At 36.1% G+C, this 12,017-nt stretch overlaps 1 protein-coding gene across 4 annotated transcripts; it reads left to right on the top strand.

Annotated features, from left to right (window-relative positions):
- The first annotated feature begins 375 nt into the window (after nucleotides 1-375).
- LOC149266688 (mavicyanin-like) lies at nucleotides 376-1,963 on the top strand. Of its 4 annotated transcripts, none has more exons than XM_089397211.1 (3): nucleotides 376-507; nucleotides 666-851; nucleotides 1,536-1,963. In XM_089397211.1, exons 2-3 carry the CDS (start codon nucleotides 680-682, stop codon nucleotides 1,889-1,891), a joined length of 528 nt encoding a protein of 175 aa, XP_089253337.1. In that variant the 5' UTR covers nucleotides 376-507; nucleotides 666-679; the 3' UTR covers nucleotides 1,892-1,963. The 4 variants fall into 4 exon arrangements, with proteins under 4 accessions (XP_089253337.1, XP_089253341.1, XP_089253342.1 ...); XM_089397215.1 differs by having other exon boundaries at nucleotides 393-495; XM_089397216.1 differs by having other exon boundaries at nucleotides 414-507; nucleotides 678-851.
- Nucleotides 1,964-12,017: the final 10,054 nt, after the last annotated feature.

The following is a 12,017-nucleotide window of genomic DNA, read 5'->3' as shown; positions in this document are numbered from 1 at the left end:
CCACCAACTTCCTCTTGTGTAATTTGAATGTTTGTTATTTGCCCCGGGTCTACCTTTTTTATTTAAAATGTTTTTCAAACGCTCTTGACAAAAAATAGTACCTTCTCTAAGTTAATTGAGGATTGAACGCTGTCTATAAAATTAAGAGAGCTCTAACTCAACAGAAAATCCAATTTCAAGTCAGCACCGCCCAAAATGTTCAAGTGCTAGCGACAGCAGTTGTTGATCTGTCAAGCCATCAGCTTGATTTCTATAAGGTGGGCTTGGTCTTCTCAACAAATATTATATTCAATCGATAACTCACCGACCCAGGAAACCCATGTTCATTGAACTTTCAAGCTTTCCACGCCGCCCACGAGACGTCATGTCAGTGTCTCTGAAGGGACTTATATATCCAGCCTTTCCATGCAGTTCTTCTTCATTCAATTCTCTGCCTATCTCACACTCGGTGTTTTGATCCACGCAAATCTCGAATTCCAAGCAACTCCCCTACTGGTAGGAAAAACGGTAATATTACTTCATCGTTCCACCGCTTATTATCAGCATAATATAGAGCACTCTTTAATATTGCTTGAAACGTTGTCATTGCCATGAATTCTTCACTTATAAAACAAGAAGCCTGGAAGTGTAATGATTTACAGCATATTTTGATGGTGGGATGGCAGTTATTTTGGCAGAAATGGAGCAGTCGAGAGCATGGATTGCAATTGCTGTTGCAATGGCGATGATGGTTTTGCCATATAATTGTATGGCGGCGGACTACATCGTTGGAGACGGGCTGGGCTGGGCTCTCACCGTTAACTACACTAACTGGACTAGTGACAAGACATTCCATGAGGGCGACAATCTCAGTAAGTACATCAATGCACAATCCAAACAAATATATTATTTTCTGATTTAATAGTAATTGTAATTTAGATATCAGTTTTTTGGATTAATCACATCATTAGAATTGAGTCGATTTTTGAATTTGGATTCAATTCTAAAGATGTGATTAATTCGAAAGCCTGATATTTACATTATGGATCACAAAAGTCTTAAATCTAACAAGTAATTGTAACTGTTTTTCCCTGGTAAAATAAAAAATAAGTAACCAGTTAAGTTAATTTTGAGTTTGGAATTAGACTTGATAGGAATGATTTTGATTTGAGGTAAATACCAAGTTGTCACATATTTTACTTTTGAAGATTAGCTGAATGGATCCAGTTGTTAGTTAAAGTATATGTTATTGGGAAATTATTGGTTCAATTCTATCAATACATTTTATACATTTTTGTAGATTACAGGTTCATTTCTTTCACTACTCTTCCTCTAGTCCAATTCAATTTTTTCAATACCTCCGATTAAAGTACCGTAAAAATTGATACCTTCCCTTTAATCTCTTCCACTTAATCTCTTTGGCTAAATCCTCCCATTAAATTCTACTGGTCACCCATCTCCAAAATCCTTGAACCACATCTCCAAAATCCTTTAACCACATAAAAGGAAAACAAATTATAATGAAGCTAATGATAACTAATTTTGATTGGCTGCAGTTTTCACATATGGATCGGGCCACGACGTGGTGGAAGTCAGCGAGGCGGCGTATAATTCGTGCTCGACGAGCAACGCATTAAACACATACCAGGGAGGAAACAATACCATTCCATTGAACAGCACGGGCGGGCGGTATTTCATCTGTGGCACTACAGGTCACTGCGCAGCGGGTATGAAGGTCGGCATTAACGTTACGGCGGCTTCGTCGACCTCTACACCATCTCCTCCACCTCCGTCCAGCACCACAAACAGCACCAAAGGCGCGGCCATGGCAGCTTCATACATGCAGATCAAGGACGGCGCCGTGCTCGTCGGCTCGCTTCTACTCGGATCTCTTGCTGTGTGGGTGCTCTGATGCAGACGCTGAGATTGATGAGTGCCAGGGAAGAGACAGTGCCATATTTTTACAGTTATTGCGAATAATGGTTTGCTTGGTTATGGACTCATCGTTATTTTTCTAATAAATTTGTTGCTTATCGTTATTTGCTGGGTTATGGACTCATCGTTATTTTTCTCTATTCGAGGCTAATAAAATTGTGCCGGGCTTCGCTTTGAACCCATCGCTAATTTTCTACTAATAGTGCATTCAAGTGTTGCGAATTTTTAACTGTGTATTTTAGCTTCAAAAGTGGGTTCATGTGTAGTTACCCCACTTAAAACTGGGTTCATAATGATGAATTTTGTTGTTTTAATGTGATCGTAGTTTTCGGAAATATCTCTGAATTTGATAGATAGGAAAGAGATGAATGGTTTAATTTGATTTATTTTTTAGTCTAGGTTTTGGAATACTTTTAGAATTTGTAATTCATATAAGTTTTGCAATATATTTATGGGTTGGTAATTAAGTTTAGAGGCTCATTTTACTGCCCAGTATGATGAGTGATGAGTATGGTGTTAGACCCTTATTTAAGACTTAGTGGATCTATGTGGGTGGTAATGCAAGTCATGGTATGAGTGAGTTAGAGAATTAGCATAAATCTAAAATTTAAAACACTTATGTGTTATTTAATTTATGTAATGTTGATAATATATTGTTTACGGGGTTTTGGATATACAGGTGCTTTGTAAAGACATTGATTAGAAGTCACTGGTTCAATTCCGGTTTAGTCTCAGTGATATATTGGACAAAGAGATAACCTGTCAAACTTTAAAAAAAAATGTTAATAATATATAAAGTGAAAACACAATAAATTTTAAAATAAAAAACAATATTAAAATTCTTAATATAAAAAACTATTTAAATATTATTAAAATTAAATTATTGAGATATTTTTTATTGTTTAAAAATATAAATTCTAAAAACTTTATTTTTAATACAGCAAGACTTTGTACTTACTTAAATAGTTTTAATAATAATTAAAAACAAATCATAAAAAATAAAATATTATTAATAATTATATATATATATATATATATTAAAAAAATATAAAATAAAATAATAATTTTAATGATGATGATGATGGTGGTTAAGGTCTGGTGAGACTAAACATTGGTCTATCAGGCCTAAAGAAACAAATTATTTATTTTGATTTAAGATTTTATTCCTATGCTCAAAAAGCTTGGAGAGAAGCCTCCCGAGCTCATTATAATTCTGACATTGTAAAAGGCTAGGAAGGTCAGTATTGTAACAAAGATTGTAAAACTGAGATCTAATGTGGTTGTACGGGGGGCACTCTAAGAGGAAGTGGTTTTCATCCTCGATGTTCCTATTCTCACATATATGGCAGATCCTTTCCATCTATGGCTTTTTAGGAACTGCCAGACCATCTGTTTCACTATGGAGCTCACGAGAATTCGTTCTAATCTTTGCTATATTAATTTTCTTCTTTGAGCTAGTTAAAATAGAGATATACTTTTGATCTTCTAGGGTGGGGTTGATGACCTTCTTATAATAACTTAATTTTATTTTAGCCGCTAAATCTTTCTCACACCACATTTTTTCTTTGAACTTAGAAGTAACAATATCTTTAATGTTATTTATGTTTTGCAATGCATCATTCTCACTGATCTCCCAATAGCATAATTATATCAAAAATATTAATTGAACTAAATAAAAATTCAAAACCTACATTGATGCCAAGTTATCTCTACGCAAATTTCAAAATATAAACTACTTGGAGGCATATTGGATAGTGGAAATTTCAAAGTGTAAATTACCGCGAGGGATATGGGACAGTCTTCGAAAGAAGTGGTCATGGTGGAGGAATTATCTTGGATAGCGGGAATTAGTAGCAGAGCTTCCTCATACGAACAGGAGGCGTGCAAATCAGCTGAGAGCAAGCGCCAGACAGAGGAGGCGGTTACACTCTAACCGATTCATGGCATCCTCGCTGTAGATGTCACCCTTAGCCTCCAAGACCGTCGATTACTCAAGGGAAGCAATCCAAGAGTAACGATTTTCACAATTGGCGAAACTGTAGAACCTACGTAGAAGCCACGAAATAAGCCGGTGGGCATTCGAACCCTTGGAGTGGTATAAACACAACAAATGGATATTGAGACGGAGGAATCCAATTGCGGGTATTGTTAGATAAAAAAAATATATATATATCAGCATCATCAAAATTAAAGCATTCAAAATTTTAAAATTTGATAACTATAACTTGAATTTACAAAAAATTATTAAAATTTCAACAAAATTTCTATAATTTTGAAAGAAAAAAAACCAGCATATTCAGACTATTATGGCTAAAAACAAACTGCTACCTATTATAATATATATTAGAAATTAAAGTTTTAACTTTACATTTCATCCCGGTCTAATCTCCAATGTATGACTCGGGAGTTCGTGTTACCTATTCATTGTGAGATTAAATAACATCACTATTTTCTGTATTCAAGTTTTTATGATTTATAATGAATTAAATAACTAAGCTTCTGGTGGTCTGGATGATAAACTATATTTGTTGGTTGGAAATACTTTGGTCAAAACTAATGTGCTTTTTACAGAAAATTTTTATTTAATTAACATGACTATTGTATTATAAACGTGAAGTATTAATTAATAAAGAAAGTAATTTAATGTTTAACGCAGTAACTTCAAAAAATTTGGTAAGTGCGTTACCTCAACCTGTAAATTCGCGCATCAGCCCTTCAAACTCTGATTTTTCCGGTGATGCCATTGACCAAAGCAGTCGTCAACAAATTTTCCGACTTCCAGCTACTTAATTCCTAAACCTAAAGTAGGCGCATCAATAAAAAAACGAGTAATCCGCGGCGCATAGCTATTTTTAATGTTTACTTGTCGTCTCTTGGCCGTCCCATGGAGAGGCATCAGGTTTTTTTTGGGAGGCAGCCAATGCAGCGACGGAGAGTGTGGCGGACGGTAGCGCACATGCGCGACGTACACGGGGTGGAGTGATTGGTGCTCCTTCCATTTCGGAGGATCATATTGGTTGTTCGTTTAAAAAACGTTTTAATTTATCTCGTAATTTCTATTTTTTTTATTATTATTATATCTCTGGAGGATTTCACTTAAAAATTTAAAAATTAAAAAGGTGGCAACGTCTCGCAGTCACAACCTTCACACTTCTGCGATTCCTTTGCCGACGGCATAGGCGCACACGTATTAACCGATGATAGATGGCGCAGACCTATTGACTGATTTATTAAAACTCAACGCAATCTAACAGATTTATTAAAATTCAATATAATTTTTCTGACACACCACAGAGGTATACTTATTAACTAATTTGTTGAATTCAAAGCAATCCAACAATAGTTGGTAAGTATTAGGTATACTTATTAACTAATTTGTTGAATTCAAAACAATCCAACCGTGCTTGATAAGTATTCAAAAGAAAAAGAAATATATGCTGAGTATATTTCTCTTGAACTAAATTTATATTATTAATTAAAAAAATATTTTTGTGAGAATTAATTTAAATCTTCAATGGAAACAATATTATATTTGTTGATAAATATTTAAAAAATATATGTTGAGTATATTTTTCTTGAGAATCAATTTATGTTATCAATTGAAAAAATAATTTTTTTTAGAATCAATCTAAATCTTCAATTAAAAAAAGTCAAAATAACACACCATAACGGTATACTTATTAATTAATTTATTAAAATTCAACACAACCCAACACACCACATTGATCGATAAGTATTCAAAAAAAACATAAACTTAACATATTCTTTTGAAAATTAATTTACACTGTCAGTTAAAAAATAAACATATTTATAAGTAGGACTTCCGCTTAAGTCACATAAAGAGAGACATTTGTCGACGGTTTCGAACCAACTAGTGTGGTTCATTGTCAGGATAAGTTGTCCTGACGATGAACCACACTAGTTGGTTCGAAACGCGTCGACAAATGTCTCTCTTTATGTGATTTCCGCCAAAATCCTACTTATAAATATTATGGATCACAAAAGCCTCAATTCAACAATAAACACATTCCTTTGAAAATCAATCTAAACTTTCATCCATTTCTTTACATAAATCTTTTTTATATTAAATATTAAATAATAATTCAAATAATTAAATAAAAAATGGGAAGCTTATTCCCTGGAAAAAAGCTTTCAATGAACTCTAATGACATGGTTCCACGATATTCGACTCATTGTCTCCATAGTTGGATAATGTCAAAGAGGCATTATTATCCAATGTTTTCATACGATTCTTAAGTTAATAATTAATATTTTCTTTATCATATGGTTATTCAAGAAAAAGAGTTTGAATGTTTTGAAATGGAAGATTAAAATATAAAATGGATATATTAATTGAAATTAATAATAAAATTTTTGATCTTATAAATGTGCAGTGTATTTAACGATAATTTAGGAAAGATATTTAAAAGGGTAATAGCTTAATAATACAAATAATTAAATAAAAGATTCGAAACTTATTCCATGAAAAGAAGCTTTCAATGAACTCTAATGACATGGGTCCACGATATTCGACTCATTGTCTCACTAGTTGGATAATTTCAAAGAGGCGTTATTATCAAATGTTTTCTTAGGATTCTTAAGTTAATAATTAATATTTTCTTTATCATATGGTTATTCAAGAAAAAGAGTTTGAATGTTCTGAAATAGAAGATTAAAATATAAAATGGTTATATTAATTGAAATTAATAATTAAAATTTTTGATTTTATGAATGTGTAATGTATTTAAAGATAATTTAGGGAAGATATTTAAGAAGGTAATAGTTTAATAATAATGTGTATTATTAAAGTGAATTAGGTTCACTATATTATTAAATAAGGTTTATTTTGGTAGTTAATATTGAATAAGTGTAATGGAATGTTATTAAAGAAGGTCAGTTAGGTAAAGTTTTTTTTATTATTGTAAGTAAGGATGGATAATTCCTTAGCATGATATAGAATAATATTGTAGTTGGAGTTTCATCTAATAGGAGGTTTATCCCTAAAAGAGGTAAGTGAATAGGAGCATATTCCTTCTATCAAAAGGATCAATTATAAGGTCTTACATTGATATAGGTGGATATTGGTGGCCACCCACCTATTCCACCTAGACCTCTAGTTGGTTTTTCAATTTCCTTTATTATAGCAACATATACTATTTTTAGTAGTTTTTCAGGTCCTCAAATTCTAGAGTTTTTTTTGACCCCTTAAACAACATTTTTTAAGGTTCACAACAAGATCGTTGTCGTAGCTACAACAACGGGCTACAACAATAGGCCTCCTATAAATATTGTAGTACTCAAAGAGATATTTCCAATGAGGTATCGTACCTGCCAAATGAATATCATATGACCAAGTTACAACCCCAAGAAGTTGGTTGCCCAACTAACCCCAACGGGGTCCACAAACTCTAAGCATTCCATCTCTTGGGATTAGGGTTTTGGTTTTTTAGGTTTCCCTTTGTTGTTCAAAAATAAAAAGGCCATTGAGCCTCATTTTAACATAGTTTAGAGGAATGTAGCTACCACATCTCTTCTCACAAATAAGCTATCATAGCCCGAGCTAATTTATTTTCATTCTCTATGTAAGCATATTTCAGTGCTTTGATATTAATGAAATGAATTTTTATTTCTGTTGCATCTCTACGTTTATGTTTATATCTGTATTTTGTTGCAAACCTGTATAAGTTCGGATCATACACTATCTTAATATATATATATATATTAATAAGGAGTCGCTAATTTCTATATTATTCATTGTGTATTGTGTGTGATTGTATATTTAGGTATAAGTCACTTAATAGTTGATACGACATCCCTTTCCTCAGCCAAAGTGGGGAAAAGTTGTTTCTTTTTTTCCGTTTCGTATTTTTTAGGATAAAAAATGAGGACTTCAAAATTTAAATAAAGCTTAGTATATTTTTGAGATGAATTTATGGAAACAAGTTGTAAATATGAATTCCTCATGGAAAACAACCCTCTTTCAAGCAATAAATCATCTCACTTAGAGTTTAGAATGCCAATATATCATCAATTTAAAATCAATTATATATAAAGTTTTATCTCATTGCCACAAGGATTATAAAGCTTATCATTTTTGACAAAATCTTTCAATTTCCTATGAATCACACCATTCTATAGAGAATATTTTTCCTTTTGATTAGATGCATTATATGTTTTATTTCAAGCAATATTGAGTATGCAACAATTACAAATTTCATCCTCTACACTCATGGACCTGGTTATGATAATGTTGTTAAAAAACTTAATTTAATATAGTCTAAGGAATTAAAGAGATACCATAAACAATATAGACCTCTCTTCTTGAGCCGAAACAAATCAAGATTAGGGAAGAATATAATCAAGAATGATATTTTTTGTATGATCTCATGGATGCTTATAATGATTGGTATATAAATAATTGTCATTTTTTGTATGATCTCAATTCCACCTTATGTAGAGAACAACATGTAGGGATGTTAGAAATTGGTAATGACTACAAGTTTTCAACATGCTTATTCCCCCATTGTAGTGTGTGATATCGATACATTATAAGATATGAATAGATCTATATAATTGGATCCACATGAATAGGGTAGGTATTTGGAGCATCATTTTAAATTGGATATTAAGTTTAGGTATCTTCAAAAGGGAGTCAACATCAACACTCAGACATGAGAGCTAGGTTTAAAGTGCACCTTATTGAACTACTTCAACATGGTTGCTAAAATGTGTACATAGGATATTATTTCTTTAGCCTACTTCATCACTATGTTCAACACTAATCCATGGAACCCTGTTATATGATAGTTGTATTTCTTCACAACAAGGATTGAGGAAAATATTATTTTGTTGGGGGTGGAACGTAGTGTACCTAGTGTGGTAATTTCGCGTAACAAGGGAGTTACCCAAGTGTCACCCCCCTACACCTGCGGTAGTCTTCCAACCGCTTGTAGCAAGATGCGGCACCACCGAACGCTTTCTTTTCACCAATACTAACATTCGTGGACTACGCCTACTTTCACATTAACATTACTTAGCTTGTGTTTCGCAACCAAGTAAACTTGCAATTATCCTTTATACTTAATGAAGCCCATACTCATTCATTATCATCATGCAATTTACCAAGAACAATAACAATTGCAACAAGTATAAAGGGGAGGGGCAACTCCCTGTAATGTGAGTCTGCCCGACAATTTATTAAGAATATCAGATTACAATACAAGTGTGTCTTGGCCAAACCAAGTCTCACACTTAACCAAATATTACAAAGAGAGGCAAACCTACCTTTACAACATCTTGTGCATCTCTTGCACAAAGGACAGTGCTGACCCGAGCCACCAAGAATCCTTGCCAAGTCTTACACCAAGAACCGCACCTTAGAATTCACCCCGGGCACACTTGCCCAACCTTCGACTTAATTACAAATCTACAACCAAGCGTACGATCTCCTTAAGGCAGTGCGCATGAGATATGCGCAGCTCCTTCTTTTACTGCGCACTTGTCCTCTTGTCTTGAGCGAAGATGAGTAAATGCGTTGATTGATTAATGAGCTCTCATGCTCATACTTTTATATGCTTCTTAACGTGGGTTTACATGGGGGTGGCAACCCCTTGGCCGACCCCAAAACCACTCACAACACACCCATAAAACGCTTCTCTTATCGTTGACCATGCCTCACGCAAGCCTCCTTCCAAGTCGCTATATAAACTCCCAACACTTAGTCGCATTCCCGAAGTGTCGTTCATCGTTTCTATTTTGTCGCATTAAACGTCGCATTTGTTCATTTAGCGCGCCCGCGCGCCCGCCCGCGCGCCCTCTTGCACGACTCGTCGGCGCCCGTCGCACCAGTCTTCTGAAGGCCTTACATCCTCCTCCACCTGAAATCATTGTCGTCCTCGACAACATACCATCCCGGTAGCCATCCACCAAGATCATCACTCATCCGTGATGTTAACTCCTTCACGCAAGGCAAACATCCTTGCAACATATGTAGAGTCTCATCTCCATCATATCTCGACTTAGTGACAAACTGCCACCAAGCTCACCATACCAAGGTATGCACCTCAACGGTATGCCCTCCATCAGATGTCATCTCGATCCATGATTACTGACCTCCTGTCTTCATCATGTGTCCTCATGTGAACTACTGCCATGATACTCCAACATAATGCCAACACATCTCTGTACACTTCCGGACCCCATGTCTGAACTAGTCGGGTGATCAGTCCAACTATCACGCTCAAACCATGAGAGTGAACATCCTCATGCCATCATCAGTTGTTCCTCAAACATCTGCCACATCCTCGACTCATCAAGAATCTATCTCCATAATCCATGCTCAGGTCCATGGAACTCCATCCATCTCATCTGCAACATGCTGTCCATGATGTTTGGTGTCAATGTGCTACATGAAATCAGCCACATCTATCCCAACATCATCATCTATGTGTGTCTCCTCCATATGAAGAGACCCTCTCCTCAAACATCGACTCTTGATGTGCCACATTCAGGTCCATGAAGCAACCTCCATCATATCTGCAATGTGCCATCCCTCAAGTCATCCATAGAAACAAGTATGCACTTGTCTCATCTATCCATGTGTTGTCCATGATCCTCGATCAATCAGCTCTCATGTGCCAAAAGTAGTTGAGTCTCGGCTCAACCCATGCCCAAGTCAAGGCATCATCATCATCGTAACTCCATCACTCCAAAGTGTCTCATATCGATCCTCCACATCAAGTCACTCTTCCAAGCCATGCCCATACATGTACTTTGGAAGTATGCATCCCATACTGCATCAAAGTCTCTTGACCTCAGCTCCTCAATGCATCAAATCCTCTAAGTCCACCATATATGAAGTCCCTAAAAGTCACAACCTCATGTCATCATGAGCTCCATAATCTTCTCACAACTCCATCCAAGTCCATGGTCTTGTTGCACAAGATTGTACAACCTCTCCATCAGCTCATAAGTAATAAGTCTCCATGTCACACTAGCAAATTCATCTGCACAACATTCCTGCCTTGGCACTCTTCCTTGGATGTCCATGACACCTCTACAAGTGCTCTCACACAATGTCCCTGCATAAGACTGCCATGCTCCATGCCTCCAACCTGATGTCCATGACTATGTTGCCCATGTAGTCCAACCAAGTAGACCCATCACAACAATCGGTCATCCTCATCCAAGTCTACAATCTTCGATCTAGTGAACTTGGTCACCCAACCATATCATCATGTCATGAGTCCCTCCGTCATAGCTCCTCCACTAAAGTGTCCACCAAGACTATCTCTTGGTCTCAGCCATGAGAAGTCCACCCAAGAAACTCAAGTGTGTGCCCTCCTCAATCTGTCCATGAGTCATGCCGGGCACTTAGCCAATCTTCCATATGGCTAAAGCATGACCCATTCCTCCACAACGATCATCATGTTCCTCCCTTGTCAAGGGCCTTTGTACCTTCTACCATAAGGTCACAAACAACCCCAACAAGTCCTGCAACAATCAACAATCCTTGCTTCTCCATACAAGGTCTCATCATAGACATCCATGGCAAGATCCTCCATAGCATAGGCAAACTGGCTTTGCCTCTCCCTGCATACGGTCCATCCACCAAATGCTCAAATGAAACACAAGTATCAATACTTACTTCATCATGAGGCTCCTCCAAATGAGTATCCTCATTCATCCATGTCTGCAAACTGCACGAACCTGGTCCAACTTGATCATCCTCAAGTTCATCCTCCATCATGGTCATGTCTGCAACATCCTCAACTATCACGACTTCCTCTTCCCTGTTAGCACAATCTGCAACTTCATCTTGCTCCATTGTCCATCCAAGTTGAAGAAGCTCATCTTCAACATTCTTTTCCAATACTTCAAGTTCCTTTCGGATTCGGGGCTTCTCTTCCTTCAACCTCTTCATCTTGTATACGGTAAGCAAGAGCTCCCTTTCACCTTCTCCCAAACTTGCCATGCCTTGTCGTTCAGCTTGGTCCAAGCGCTAAGCTTCACTTCTTCTAAACTTGCTTCCACTGTCATCAACTGTCAAGTTTCCAAGTGTACCCACACTTGCACTTCGTCATGAGCAACCCTACTCTAACACC

The sequence above is a fragment of the Pinus tabuliformis genome, chromosome 6 (genome assembly GCF_031772625.1).
Source record: "Pinus tabuliformis cultivar Carrire ecotype Pingquan chromosome 6, CPIR1, whole genome shotgun sequence".
In the NCBI taxonomy this organism is placed as follows: domain Eukaryota; kingdom Viridiplantae; phylum Streptophyta; class Pinopsida; order Pinales; family Pinaceae; genus Pinus; species Pinus tabuliformis.
This window is presented reverse-complemented; position numbering and strand designations above follow the sequence as displayed.

Coding starts and splice junctions, on each gene's coding strand:
- LOC149266688 (XM_089397211.1), top strand. CDS start 680: ATGGAGCAGTCGAGAGCATGGATTGCAATTGCTGTTGCAATGGCGATG. Junction 852..1,535: donor CCATGAGGGCGACAATCTCA/GTAAGTACATCA, acceptor GATTGGCTGCAG/TTTTCACATATGGATCGGGC.